General features: G+C 43.2%; 1 protein-coding gene across 1 annotated transcript in view; it reads left to right on the top strand.

The window, feature by feature from the left end:
• The window catches only part of UBTD2 (ubiquitin domain containing 2), a 69,023-nt gene extending 53,910 nt beyond the window's left edge, over nucleotides 1-15,113 (top strand). Inside the window, exon 3 of the mRNA XM_077265782.1 lies at nucleotides 14,218-15,113. Within this exon, the coding sequence (XP_077121897.1) occupies nucleotides 14,218-14,615 (398 nt within the window). The 3' untranslated portion in view covers nucleotides 14,616-15,113. The remainder of the gene's footprint in view (nucleotides 1-14,217) is intronic.
• The last annotated feature ends 495 nt before the right edge of the window (nucleotides 15,114-15,608 follow it).

A 15,608-nucleotide genomic window follows, 5' to 3' on the forward strand; every position in this document is an offset into this window, starting at 1 on the left:
TTCCAAAATTGTGCTGGTGTAAAGTAGACATGTGGGAAATGTTACTTAAGTATTTTGTGTGACATATCTCTGTGATTTAAGGGCATAAAAATTCAAAGTTGGAAAATTGAGAAATTTTAAATATTTTCGCCAATTTCCTTTTTTTCACAAATAAATGCAAGTCATATCAAAGAAATTTTACCACTACACAATATGTACAATATGTCATGAGAAAACAATGTCAGAATCACTGAGATCCTTTCCAGAGTTATAACCTCATAACGGGACAGTGGTCAGAATTGTAAAAATTGGCCCATTAACGTGCAAACCACCCTTGGAGTAAAGAACATCTAGGCCATCTAGAAAGCTGTTTGCTACATATACCATGTCATATGTGCAACAATCATTTATTCTGCAAGCTTTTGTAGATATTTTGTCTCAAAAATATTTTTTTATTCCGTTTGAGATAGAATTCTGGTTAGTCTATTTCTGAAAAATGAGAACAAGTAAGTATTATAGGGCAAGGTTTCTATCCTCACCAGGCACAGTAGGTTTGATGAGCAGTAGGGCAGTTTGAAGAGCATGGTTATGAGTTGCCAGATGCAATGTGGAACAGCCAGGACCACTAGAGCTGGATATGCAGGATGGTGGATTTCAGCAGAGCTGTAAATACAGACAAATGTGATAAAGCACAAGAAAATCAGAGTTGAGTAGGTAATCAGAAAGGAGTGCAGTTGCACACAGGACATGCAGAGACGAGGTTGGCAGATGTCTTGATTCAGCGGAGTTGCAAGTGTGTACTCAACAAATAATGGCATGGCTGAGCTGTTAAGGGTACCGTTACACTAAGCAACTAAAGGTACCGTCACACTAGGCGATATCGCCAGCGATCCGTGACGTTGCAGCGTCCTGCATAGCGATATCGCTATGTTTGGCACGCAGCAGCGATCTGGATCCTGCTGGGATATCGCTGGTTGCAGGGAGAGTGGACTAACTTTCTTTCGTTGCAACTCTCCCGCTGACACCGCTGGATCGCCGTGTGTGACGCCGATCCAGCGATGTCTTCACTGGTATCCATGGTAAACATCGGGTTACTAAGCGCAGGGCCGCGCTTAGTAACCCGATATTTACCATGGATACCATGGTAAAAGTAAAAAAAAAAAAAAACACTACATACTCACCGTCTGTTGTCCGTCACGTCCCCTGGAGCTTGCCGTACTGACTGTCTCAGCGCCGTCCGGCCGTAAAGCAGAGCCCAGCGGTTCACCGCTGGGCACCGCTGTTACGGCCGGCCGGCGCTGAGACACAGTCAGTACGGCAAGCTCCAGGGGACGCTGGTCGCGATCGCTGGTAAGTTGCTTAGTGTAACGGCACCTTTACCAGCGATCGCGACCAGCGACGTGATCGCTGGTAAGTTGCTGTGTGGTCGCTGGGGAGCTGTCACACAGAGAGCTCTCTCCAGCGACCAAGCGACTTCGGCATCGCTGAAACTGTCTTCAGCGATGCCGAAGTCCCCATGTAAGAAAAAAAAAAAAAACACTACATACGCACCTTCTGTCGTCCTTCATGTCCCTCGGCGCTTGCCGCACTGACTGTGTCTCAGCGCCGGCCGGCCGTAACAGCGGTGCCCAGCGGTGAACCGCTGTTACTGCAGGTTCACCGCTGGGCTCTGCTTTACGGCCGGACGGCGCTGAGACAGTCAGTACGGCAAGCTCCAGGGGACGTGACGGACAACACACGGTGAGTATGTAGTGTTTTTTTTTTACTTTTACCATGGCATCCATGGTAAATATCGGGTTACTAAGCGCGGCCCTGCGCTTAGTAACCCGATGTTTACCATGGATACCAGTGAAGACATCGCTGGATCGGCGTCACACACGGCGATCCAGCGGTGTCAGCGGGAGAGTTGCGACGAAAGAAAGTTCGTCCACTCTCCCTGCAACCAGCGATATCCCAGCAGGATCCAGATCGCTGCTGCGTGCCAAACATAGCGATATCGCTATGCAGGACGCTGCAACGTCACGGATCGCTGGCGATATCGCCTAGTGTGACGGTACCTTAATAGAAGCTGATTGCTAGGAGCAGCAGGGAAGATAATTGGGCACCTAGCTGGTTTCCAGCCAAGTAGGAAATGTGGCATGACCTCTGGAAAACATGATATCGGCATGCACTAGAATCTGGATAGTCGGGTGGCGCACAGGTCTTCAATGTCAACATCAGAAGTGCATGATTGATTAGCCTACTAACCCAGCTCTTTGAGTAGCACAGTGGTGGCCGTAGGGGAAGAAAGCAGGGCTCATTGAAATTTAATTTAACCCCCTCCATCTTACCCATAATGGTATTCTTAATGCAATACTGTATATATAAGATCTACTAGAATGGATGACTGATAGCAGTGGCTGCACTTGAACTATTCCCGGTTTAATTGTTGTGGATGACACATTCTGCGTCATCCACATAGCACAGCGAGATCTCGCGTCAGCGCAGCAGCATCTCGGGCCCAGAAATCAAAGACCGGATCGACCTCAAATCTCTCCTATAAAACAATTTAAATGCCGCTCCTCCAATCGATGGGGTTACCATGGTAGTCAGGGGTGTGCCGAAGGTCACGGTCTGTCAGGTTTATCCACCTATATTCTGCAATACAGCAAAACATATAAGAAGCAATGATATGATTGCAGGTTCAAGTACCTTACTGGGATTAAAAGAGCAATTTAATAAAAAAAATTAGCATAAAAGGTCTTGTGTCTATGAAGGTCCAATCTATCAAAACATAAAACTATTTACCCCATACCAATAAACACAGAAAAAGAAAACATAATTCTAAATGTTTCAATTTTTTTCAGTTTTTTTGTAGTCGCATCTTTCCCAAATATGCAATAAAAAAAATGATCAAAATACATCATAACTCAAAATGTTATCGATAGCGGCAGATTGGCCCAAATATAGGGCATGTTTGTGCTTAGCTGACATTTTTATTGATACAACACAGGTTCATTGACTGACAAAAATATTACAAGTGTCTCAAAATGCAAACACACACTTTTTTTTGTGTGTTTTTTTTTCTCTCTCTTGCGCTCTCTTGCGCTCTTGCGCTCTCTCGTGCGCTCTCTCTTGCGCTCTCGCGCTCTCTCTCGCGCGCTCTCTCTCTCGCGCTCTCTCTTTGCGCGCTCGCTCTCTCTCACGCTCTCTCTCTCGTCATGGATCAATACCCGGCACTGCCGCATGCTCCTACGGGGCGACACCGAGTATTGATGCGAGTTTCTCGCATTGCACAGGCAAGTGTGACCCAGGCCTAATACATACAGGGTATGACTCAGTTGCCCTTAGCAACCAATCAGATTCCATCTTTCATTTTCCATTTTCCAAAGAGTCTGTGAAGAATGAAAAGTGGAATCTGATTGGTTGGTCAGTTTCACTTTACACCATGTTTCCATGTTTAATAAATCTCCCCCTTCATATCCCTATTACACATACTGTCCACTTACTTTTGGACCACCCTGTGTATACAGTTGTGCTCAAACGTTTATATACCCCGGCTGAATTTTTGCTTTCTTGGCCTTTTTTAAGAGAATATGAATAAAGCCAAAACTTTTCTCCACCCATGGTTAGTGGTTGGGTGAAGCCATTTATTGTCAAACTACTGTGTTTTCTCTTTTTAAATCATAATGACAATCCAAAATATCCAAATATCCCTGATCAAAAGTTCACATACCCCATTTCTTATTACCGTGTATTGCCCCCTCTAACATCAATGACAGCTTGATGTCTTTTGTGGTAGTTGTGGATGAGGTTCTTTATTTTCTCAGATGGTAAAGCTGCCCACTCTTCTTGGCAAAAAGCCTCCAGTTCCTGTAAATTCCTGGACTGTCTAGCATGAACTGCGCGCTTGAGATCTCCCCAGAGTGGCTCAATGATATTGGCGTCAGGAGACTGAGATGGCCACTCCAGAACCTTCACTTTGTTCTGCTGTAGCCAATGACAGGTTGACTTGGCCTTGTGTTTTGGATCATTGTCATGTTGGAACGTCCAAGTACGTCCCATGCGCAGCTTCCGGGCTAATGAGTGAAAATTTGTCTCCAGTATTTGCTGATAACGTGCTGCATTCATCTTTTTTTCAACTTTCACCAAGTTTCCTGTTCCTTTGTAGCTCACACAACCCCAAAACATCAGTGGCCCGCCTCATGCATTACAGTAGGAATGGTGTTCCTTTCATCATAGGTAGTGATGAACGAGTGTACTCGTTGCTCGGGTTTTCCCGAGTACGCTCGGGTGGTCTCCGAGTATTTGTTAGTGTTGGGAGATTTAGTTTTCATCGTGGCAGCTGAATGATTTACAGTTACTACCCAGCCTGAGTACATGTGGGAGTTGCCTGGTTGCTAGGGAATCCCCACATGTAATCAAGCTTGCTAGTGGCTGTAAATCATTCAGCTGGGGCGATGAAAACTAAATCTCCGAGCAGTTACAAATACTCAGAGACCACTCGAGTGTGCTCCGGAAAACCCGAGCAACGAGTACACTCGCTCATCACTAATCATAGGCCTTGTTGACCTCTCTCCAAATGTAACGTTTATGGTTGTGGCAAGAAAGTTCAGTTTTGGTCTCATCACTCCAAATTACCTTGTTCCAGAAGTTTTGAGGCTTGTCTCTGACCTGTTTTGCGTATTGTAGGCGATATACTTCGTGGCATTTTCGCAGTAATGGCTTTCTTCTGGCGACTCGACCATGCAGCCCATTTTTCTTCAAATGCCTCCTTATTGTGCATCTTGAAGCAGCCACACCACTAGTTTTCAGAGAGTCCTGTGTTTCAGCTGATGTTGTTTGTGGGTTTTTCGTTGCATCCCGAACAATTTTCCTGGCAGTTGTGGACGACATTTTTGTTGGTCTACCTGACCGTGGTTTGGTTTTTACAGAGCCCCTGATTTTTAATTTGTTAATCCACAGTTTGAACGCTGCTGACTGGCATTATCAATTCCTTAGATATTTTTTTGTATCCCTTTCCTGTTTTATACAGTTCAACTACCTGTTCCTGTAGATCTGTTGACAGTTCCATTGCTTCCCCCATGACTCACAATCCAGACATGTAAGTGGCTGTATGAAAGATGCAAGAGTCTGTCTGGATCCAAGAAACTCACTCAGCTTTTATTCATACACTGATTACAAACAAACAGGTCACAGGTGAGGATGTTACCTTTAGTAGCCATTCAAACCCATTTGTGTCAACATCTGTGCATGTTATCAGGCCGAAATCACCAGGATATGTGAACTTTTGATCAGGGTCATTTGGATGTTTTGGGTTGTCATTATGATTTAAAAAGAAAAAACACAGTAGTTTGACAACAAATGGCTTCACCCAACCACTAAGACTTTCTCACCGTGCTAGTGGGTATGTCACCGCGGTTCAGCCCGACTGGAAACGGAGCCTCAGTAACCGGAGGTAACCTCTATGACGTCCCTGCTGGTCACTGACATTGCGCACTCAGCAGCTCATTCACCAGTAGTTCTCAGCCTGTACAGGTCCTTCTCAAAAAATTAGCATATAGTGTTAAATTTCATTATTTACCATAATGTAATGATTACAATTAAACTTTCATATATTATAGATTCATTATCCACCAACTGAAATTTGTCAGGTCTTTTATTGTTTTAATACTGATGATTTTGGCATACAACTCCTGATAACCCAAAAAACCTGTCTCAATAAATTAGCATATTTCACCCGTCCAATCAAATAAAAGTGTTTTTTAATAACAAACCAAAAAACCAACAAATAATAATGTTCAGTTATGCACTCAATACTTGGTCGGGAATCCTTTGGCAGAAATGACTGCTTCAATGCGGCGTGGCATGGAGGCAATCAGCCTGTGACACTGCTGAGATGTTATGGAGGCCCAGGATGCTTCAATAGCGGCCTTAAGCTCATCCAGAGTGTTGGGTCTTGCGTCTCTCAACTTTCTCTTCACAATATCCCACAGATTCTCTATGGGGTTCAGGTCAGGAGAGTTGGCAGGCCAATTGAGCACAGTAATACCATGGACAGTAAACCATTTACCAGTGGTTTTGGCACTGTGAGCAGGTGCCAGGTCGTGCTGAAAAATGAAATCTTCATCTCCATAAAGCATTTCAGCCGATGGAAGCATGAAGTGCTCCAAAATCTCCTGATAGCTAGCTGCATTGACCCTGCCCTTGATGAAACACAGTGGACCAACACCAGCAGCTGACATGGCACCCCACACCATCACTGACTGTGGGTACTTGACACTGGACTTCAGGCATTTTGGCATTTCCTTCTCCCCAGTCTTCCTCCAGACTCTGGCACCTTGATTTCCGAATGACATGCAAAATTTGCTTTCATCAGAAAAAAGTACTTGGGACCACTTAGCAACAGTCCAGTGCTGCTTCTCTGTAGCCCAGGTCAGGCGCTTCTGCCACTGTTTATGGTTCAAAAGTGGCTTTACCTGGGGAATGCGGCACCTGTAGCCCATTTCCTGCACACGCCTGTGCACGGTGGCTCTGGATGTTTCCACACCAGACTCAGTCCACTGCTTCCTCAGCAATCTTCCTCAGGGTCCGGTCACCTCTTCTCGTTGTACAGCGTTTTCTGCCACATTGTTTCCTTCCAACAGACTTACCATTGAGGTGCCTTGATACAGCACTCTGGGAACAGCCTATTTGTTGAGAAATTTCTTTCTGGGTCTTACCCTCTTGCTTAAGGGTGTCAATGATGGCCTTCTTGACATCTGTCAGGTCGCTAGTCTTACCCATGATGGGGGTTTTGAGTAATGAACCAGGCAGGGAGTTTTTAAAAGCCTCAGGTATCTTTTGCATGTGTTTAGAGTTAATTAGTTGATTCAGAAGATTAGGGTAATAGGTCGTTTAGAGAACCTTTTCTTGATATGCTAATTTATTGAGACAGGTTTTTTGGGTTATCAGGAGTTGTATGCCAAAATCATCAGTATTAAAACAATAAAAGACCTGACAAATTTCAGTTGGTGGATAATGAATCTATAATATATGAAAGTTTAATTGTAATCATTACATTATGGTAAATAATGAAATTTAACACTATATGCTAATTTTTTGAGAAGGACCTGTATGTTCGCATCTTGGCACCGTCCAGGTTGAAAACTATTTATCCCCCAGACTTGGATTACGGTGTGGGGCAGAACTATGGAGAGGTGAGGGATATTGTTTTTTAATTTTTGGTTTATTACAGGAGAACGAGGGCTTTGGTGGAATTGGGCGAGGTCGTGAGTATGGTTTAATAAGGATTAGTAAAGGAGTCTGTGTCTTTCTTTGAATCAAAGGACTTTATTCTGGGTGTCTGTGTTTTTAGTATAAAAAGCTATGACCACCAATCCAAAATTGATATGAAAAGCAGGGTGCGACTGATAAGTTAAAATATATAACTTTTAATCGATATATTGTGTAAAAAAAAAAAAAAAAAAGTGCTCAAAGAAACACAAAATCACAAACAGACTCACAAAAATCACTCAGCTGTGTGCTGAATAAAGATAACTCTGATGTCACTCAGAAGATCCAAGGGGCAAAATTATCACATATATATCTCTCCAAAGATCAAGGGAGCAAAATACTGCATGTAATTTCATAGAATGCTCAATATGAGGACTCGGGTTGGAACCCACATTTGGAGAATCATAAGTCAACAATATTGGAAAAAGAGCAAAATTCCATATAGATATAGCCCTTTACATAAAACTTAATCCAAAAAGCATAGTAAAGGAACAATCTCGCCTCATGTTTCTGATTCATCAGGTGAATCCGGGACCATAATCGTGTCTGGGAGGGTGGAGGCACCTTTTTATCCACACAAATACCCCACAATAACGATTCGCCAGCTATGACCCATACCGAAACCCCAAAGAAACTGTTACTTCCCTACGCGTTTCGTTTGTCATACTCATCCGGGGGAGGTAAAATCCAAGTGTGTCTCTCCATCAATTCACACAGGAGACCATTATAACAACGGGGGAATAAAGCGATCAATGATCGCAGGTAATCATCCCCTTTTGGGTACAAATCTACATAGCATTGTCACACTATGTGTACACAGTTGTTTTAATACTGTCCATGTAAGAGATTTGTAGATTTTTATTTTTTAGGTCTTATAAATATGGAATGTTTAACCCCTTAATGACAGCCAATACGTCTTTTAACTGACCTGAGATATAAGAGAATAGCCTCCCCGTACAGGTGACAATCCCACTACTGTCCGCTGTCCACTATAGCTGACAACTTGCTGTATCAGCCACGATCACTGCTTGCCCCATCCAAATCTGTTTAACCCCTTATATGCTGCTGTCAATAGTGACTACATCATTATAAATGGTTAACGGAGTGTAGGGGCTTCCTCTTTATCCAAATTGGTGCCCTCAGATCATGATTGTGTGGTCCTGATGTTTGCCGTGGCAATTCATGACCAAATAGCGGCCTTAAGGTACCTTCACACTTAACGATATCGCTAGCGATCTGTGACGTTGCAGCGTCCTGGATAGCGATATCGTTTAGTTTGACACGCAGCAGCGATCAGGATCCTGCTGTGATATCGCTGGTCGTTGAACAAAGTTCAGAACTTTATTTGGTCGTCAGACCGGCGTGTATCGTCGTGTTTGACACCAAAAGCAACGATACCAGCGATGTTTTACACTGGTAACCAGGGTAAACATCGGGTTACAAAGCGCAGGGCCGTGCTTAGTAACCCGATGTTTACCCTGGTTACCAGTGTAAAATGTAAAAAAAACAAACAGTACATACTCACCTTCGCGTCCCCCGGTGTCCGCTTCCCACACTGACTGAGCGCCGTAAAGTGAAAGTGAAAGTACAGCACAGCGGTGACGTCACCGCTCTGCTGTTAGGGCCGGCGCTCAGTCAGTGCAGGAAGCAGACGCCGGGGGACGCGAATGTAAGTATGTACTGTTTGTTTTTTTTACATTTTACGCTGGTAACCAGGGTAAACATCGGGTTACTAAGCGCGGCCCTGCGCTTAGTAACCCGATGTTTACCCTGGTTACCCGGGGACCTTGGCATCGTTGGTCGCTGGAGAGCGGTCTGTGTGACAGCTCCCCAGCGACCAAACAGCGACGCTGCAGCGATCGGCATCGTTGTCGCTATCGCTGCAGCGTCGCTTAATGTGAAGGTACCTTTAGAGTCTGACGGCTCTAGTAATCTGTTCACAAGTTAGAGGCATTTAGGTGGTAAAAATACACATTTTCATTTCGGTCATACCACTTTGTATTAATTCCTGTAAAGCACCTGAAGGGTTAATAAACTACCTGACTGCAGTTTTCAATATGTGAGGGGGTGCTGTTTTTAAAATGGTATCATGTTTGGGGGTTTCCCAATATGAGACCCCTAAAGTCACTTCAAACATAGATAAGTCCCTAAAAAAATAAATTTTGTAAATTTCCTTGAAAAAAATGAAAAATTGCTGCAACATTTTAAACCTCCTAAAATGCTAACAAAATAAAATAACATTTTACAAATGGTCCTGATATAAAGCCGACATGTGGGAAATGTTATTTATTAATGGTTTGCTGTGGTATGACCATCTGGATTAAAGGGATAATCATTCAAATTTAGAAAATTGCAAATTTTTTAACATTTTTCTCAAATTTTTTATATTTTTTATAAATAAACACAAAACGTGTTGACCTAAATTTACCATTATCATAAAGTATAATGTGTCATGAAAAAACATTCTTAAAATCACTGGGATTTGTTGAAGGGTTACAGAGTTATTACCACATAAAGTGACACTGGTCAGATTTCAAAAATTTGGCTCCGTCACTAAGGGGTTAAAAAAAAAAAATTCTAAAATCGCCTTCTGAGAGGTTGCCTTTTCTAAGAATATGGCCAATTTGCATGTTATGTCGTGGGACTGGAAATACCGTAGGTCACAGAAAAATTGTTCTGGCCAAAAATCTGATCTTTGGGTGAGATGTAACTGTATTTATGATCATGTTGTGCCTCCCTATAATGTGGTGCTGGCTTCTGTGTGAAGTGGAAATCTGTGATAGAGATTGGGCTGACTGTCAGTTTTACTTGTCATCGAACGTTTATAAAAACAAACTTAAAAAAATCAATCACCCCACAATATAAGCAGTCAAAAAGCCAACAGCTGCCCATCAGCTCATTTATCGAGCACGTCAATATGCTCAGCAGCACTGTCTAGGGCCACCCGGCACTCCTAGTCGTTTTCTCATACACTTGGCTGTAGTACGGGTTGCTGCTGGGAGGAAGAACACTTGAGGACTTGATTCAGTCATTATTGGCTCTCAATCTCTGTATCAAAAGGCTGGTGCCAGATTTAAGAGATGCTGAAGACATCCTGAAGTAAATCTAATGCTCCATTCTGTTACTGTCAGATGTCATGGAGCAAAAATAGTCCTGTCATATTCATTGCTATGAAAAGATTCTAAATACAAAAGAGTGATTCTGTACTGTGGCTTCTGCTATACACAATGGAAGCATTAGCTACAGGTTACTTCTACTTTAGGCATGTCGTTAGAAACTGTTAACATCTAGTTCTGATCATATTAATGGTCTGTGCTTAGCGTGTACATCAGAGAGAAGGGCAATGGTGTTCTTTTGTCCGGTTTAGGTTAGCCTGAAAATCCCAAAAGTGATGGGTCACTTGGTAAATGAAATACTTCCATAGTGGAAGACTATAGTGTATTGTTGGTGGATAAGTAGCGGCGTTTGTTCTGCTGGATTGGTTTTCATTCAATAGGGATGTCATCGATGTGCACAAGAACAAATTGCCTTTGACAGCCGCAACACAGCCAGGGATTCCCTAGTAAACCGGTAACCCCTGTATGTGTTGCGGCTCTCGACTAGCCACGAGATATGCAGCCGCGAGGACTGGAACATGGTATTGGATCACGCCGAAGATACTCTGTTAGCTTCCGAGCATGCTCTGATCACACCGTATACGAGTACGTTCGCTTCGCACTATTGCAGGGGCATCTGTCCACTAAGGGACCCATTGTAAAGAAGCGTATACCAAATGGTATACATTTGTCCGCAGTGTTCCTCTGTACAGGAAAATGAGGTCAGCTGCGCTTTCCTCTACAGTTAAACTGTATACTGGGCAGGCGAGGGTTAGCTCCAAAGTCATTCAGTGGGCTAATCTTCATGCATATCCACACCATCCCCTTTCATCCCTAATTTTTTTCCCCCTTTTTTTTTTTTTTTGATGATGCTTTATTTGAGAATCCTAGTGCATGCTGGGATACTTAAAGGAAACGTCATCAGGGGGCAGACGCTGCAGTCACCACCACCGCCCCTTGTGGCATTATGAAGTGTCCCAAAGAGGAAAACAACGGTGTCCCCATCGGTTGCCATTTAGTGGGGTGTATCGTGATCGATCCTGCTATTGTCTGGACATCTCCATCTCTGGTAGCATAGTGTCTGTGGAGTAATTCATGACATTATGTGAAATGGTCATTACCCAAGGTCCTCTTGAGAAGAGATTTCTGTGGTTACATGTGTGGAAGCATGACAGCGATGCTGCTCTGGAATCTATTCTTTCCCAGTAGGTCCCATCCCGTGGCTTTGTCAGAAGTGCACATCAAAGGCCAGCTGTTCTTAATTGGGCCATTCTGCGCTCCCACATTTCACATGGCTCTTAGAAATGGCCGTTATTGCTCTGCGCTGCTTTGTTACAGCCGAGGAAGATGTATCACAGGAATGTAGCCTCCATTCCGCAGCCATACAGCTTGTTACAATCATTCTAAATGGTCGCTTTACCTATTATTGCCGTACAGGACGTTTTAGCTAATATGAAATAGTTTGGGAAATTGATACCTTTCACAGATTCCAAATCTGTCCACAACATTTCTAAGGGGAGTAACTAATAGAGTGGATCCATTGCAATATATATGCACCCTATGTTTTTAGTATTTCCTTCCAAGGAGGTATACATAGGGACAATATACTTAGGTATGGAAATTGTTTTATTTACTAGCTACTTACCTGCAATGAAGACAAAACCAAACAATGCATTGAGAGGAGTTTTATTGTATGTAGGGAGCTTTTTCTTTTATCTGACTAGTGATAAATTCCACAATCTGGCTGAACACCCCACCGCTAATGACTAGTTTACCTCTTCAGTACACACACCGACCATAAAATGTTCTGCTGTAGGCAGATAGTGTCCTGGAGAGATAACCGAACAGGTTGTGCAGAGGGGGGGATCCCAAGATAGTGTTCTTATATATTGTCGTGTTTGCATATCTTCAGTGTAGTGTTGTATTGACAGTTATGATCGCTAGAATCATTATAGCCCATTACTGTTGTCAAGAATGAGGTCACTAGACACAAATATTAGTGTAATCACAAAAACAACCCATAACCCACCCTACCTCTGTGCCATGCTCAGGCAGCAAGAAGCTGTGCCAGCTGACTGCAATAAAAATAGAGAAGCACTCCTACATTTTTGATGAGGACCAGCTGAGGAACATGGGCAGAATTTTCACCCTAAATGCTATTGAATGCGCTTTGCTATAAGGACTTGGCTCCTGTAGAATGAGATAACTGCTTAGTGTTTGTGCGCCATCTGCAGGTCAAAGTAGGTATCATGAGAAAATCTCTGAATTTTTTCTTTTTACTTTTTATTGCTGTGTATATTTGTATTTATAATGCATTTTTTTTAACCAGATTTATGCCTAATATTATTGTACAAATGCTACAGTCTTAACTGTTTTAATGGACACAACAGTTTTTTTAGCACATAATTGTTGTCGTTATGGCATATTTAAAAATTTGAAAGCTAGGTTAGAGCGGTGATCCAAATCCCATAAAGCCCTATATAAATACCTATCTTCAAGCCCTAAGCACTTTTGTGATTGGCTTTATTATTACATTTCCTACCATTCTCCCTATCCTGCTATTTACATGTATGTCTTTTTTACTTCCTGTGACTTTTCATTTGAGAGGAGTCTCAAACAGGAGGCTGGGGCTGCACTCACTGCTTTGCATCCTATAACAGAATGTCATCAGGGGGTGGCACTGTGGTCACTTAACAGCTACTGTCACCACCGTACCCTGAGCAAGTCTTGGTTCAGTACAGGTGATTAAGTATGGCAACCACATCTTCAGTCACCATGGCCATCAGTCATTACTTCTAATACTGAAGTCTTTCCCTGAAATGAATCCTCATCAGGGGGTGGTGTTACAAGCAGTGTGACACCAGAACTGCCCCTTGACAACTATTTGTTTTGAGAGCGGTGATAGCAGCAGAGTGATTGACAGCAGCGCCGCCCCACAGTTTTAATCAGTCCTCAAATGAATCATCATCTGGGGGTGGCGGAGGTGTCACTCATACTTCTTCTAACACCAACATCTGCTGACCATTTGTGTCGGTGAAATAGTCTGTGGTGGTAGAAGCTTTGATCGTGACTGCAGCCCCGACTGAAGATGTGTTCACTTCTCCTGAAGCAGGATGTCCTCATAGTACAGCGGTGACAGTAGGAGTGGTGAGTGGCTGCAGCGTGACCTCCTGATGCCATGGAGTTGTAGGATGGGTTATAGATGTTGCAGAGAAGCGAGTGCAGCACCGACTGAAGATGTGTTCACTTCTCCTGAAGCAGGATGTCCTCATAGTACAGCGGTGACAGTAGGTGTGGTGAGTGGCTGCAGCGTGACCTCCTGATGCCATGGAGCTGTAGGATGGGTTATAGATGTTGCAGAGAAGCGAGTGCAGCACCGACTGAAGATGTGTTCACTTCTCCTGAAGCAGGATGTCCTCATAGTACAGCGGCGACAGTAGGTGTGGTGAGTGGCTGCAGCGTGACCTCCTGATGCCATGGAGCTGTAGGATGGGTTATAGATGTTGCAGAGAAGCGAGTGCAGCACCGGTCTCCTGTGATGTCCTGTGTGAGACTCCTCTCACACAAAATGTCACAGGAAGTAAAGAAAAAATAAACTTCTAGGAAATAGCAAGATAGTGAGAAGTGTAGGGAGTTTAATAATAAAGAAATTACAAAAGTGGTTTAGGGCTTAAAGATGGATATTTATAAAGGGTTTTTATAGGTATCTGATCACCCCGTTAATATTGGAAATCACCTCCAGGCTACTTTTTAAACACTTGTGCTTGGTCTTTGCCACACGCATGGGACCCTGTATTTCATGTTGTTTGTTCACTAATAAATGTTGTTTTCTTTATTGTTCAGAATAAATATTTTTTTTACATATGTATATTCTCTTTTTACTTTTAAGGTGCCCTTACTGAGTGCTACGACGAACTGGGAAACCGCTACCAGCTGCCAGTTTACTGCCTTGCCCCTCCCATTAATATGATTGAGGAGAAGAGTGACACAGAGACTTTAGATATCCCTGAGCCTCCTCCAAATACTGGTCATGAATGCCAGCTCCGCCTGCGCCTCTCCACAGGCAAGGACCTTCGGCTCTTAGTGCGCAGCACGGACACTGTATATCACATGAAGAGGCGCCTCCACACTGCCGAAGGCGTTGAACCTGCCAGCCAGCGCTGGTTTTTTTCTGGCCGGCCACTCACAGACAAAATGAAGCTAGAAGAGCTGAAGATTCCCAAGGACTATGTAGTACAAGTAATAGTGAGCCAGCCTGTTCTCAATCCCACACCAGTAGAGAATTGACCATCTCAAAGACAATGCTCACCTCTTTACTTACATCACTCCTTGCTATGTTTGTACGCAGCCTGTAACTTTTCTCTTTCTTTTTTTAATCTTCTGATAAGTCCTGAATTGTCAAAGCAATGTAACCCATTGCAGGCCTCTTTGGCATCACAGGACTTTGTAGCTGGTTCAGTGGACATGTGACTACAGAAGGAAGAGCCGGGCCTTCCTCTGAGTTTTAACGGAGGGTGGAAAAGGGGAATCAAGACGTATTTCTTAATAATGCAACAAAAGACTTTTTATAACACCAGGAAAACTATCTTTTTTTATCTGTTCTATAAAGGTTTGGACTGTATGTGGAGTATTTAGCATTGCACTTTTAAAAAACTAAATTTGAAACAATCAAATGTTTTGTCCTGTTTTGTGAAAACTGTGGGGAAGGTTATATATTACAGGAAACATAGTCCCAATGTAATTTTGCCTCTCCTCCAGATCAAACATATAAATATGTCGCACTTCAAAATAATGGTGTACTAAATGTCCAGAAGGTAATGCTAATCAATAACTATCATTTCTCAACTCGGTAAGGAGCAAGTTCAATGTAAACCAGGTCGGGTTCTGCAAACCTCTCATCTCAATTCAACAGTAGTTAACACATTAGCCCAAGGGTATGATTCCACCATTCAAAATCTGTATGGTGTGACCTGTTTGATGAATCAGGGTCTACAGATTTTATTAACCAAAGCAATTACGGTAAGTCACAAATCTGGCTTAAGTTGCTTTGAAAAGCCTTAAAATTGACACAATCGTGGGTTGTGCAAAAATCAAGCAACTTTTAGCGTTTTCACGCTTGAGTTGGCCAGCTCTGCCAAAATGGGAAGAGGCGTGACACCACAGCTCACCTAAATCATGACGAGCTGTGGCATCCCTTACACCAGAAATCTAACTCCAGTCTCTAACTGTAGTAAGATTAATGCCGAGTCGCATGCCACTTTTTAGATGCTCCTTATTCAT

This window comes from Ranitomeya variabilis, chromosome 5, assembly GCF_051348905.1.
Source record: "Ranitomeya variabilis isolate aRanVar5 chromosome 5, aRanVar5.hap1, whole genome shotgun sequence".
NCBI lineage: Eukaryota > Metazoa > Chordata > Amphibia > Anura > Dendrobatidae > Ranitomeya > Ranitomeya variabilis.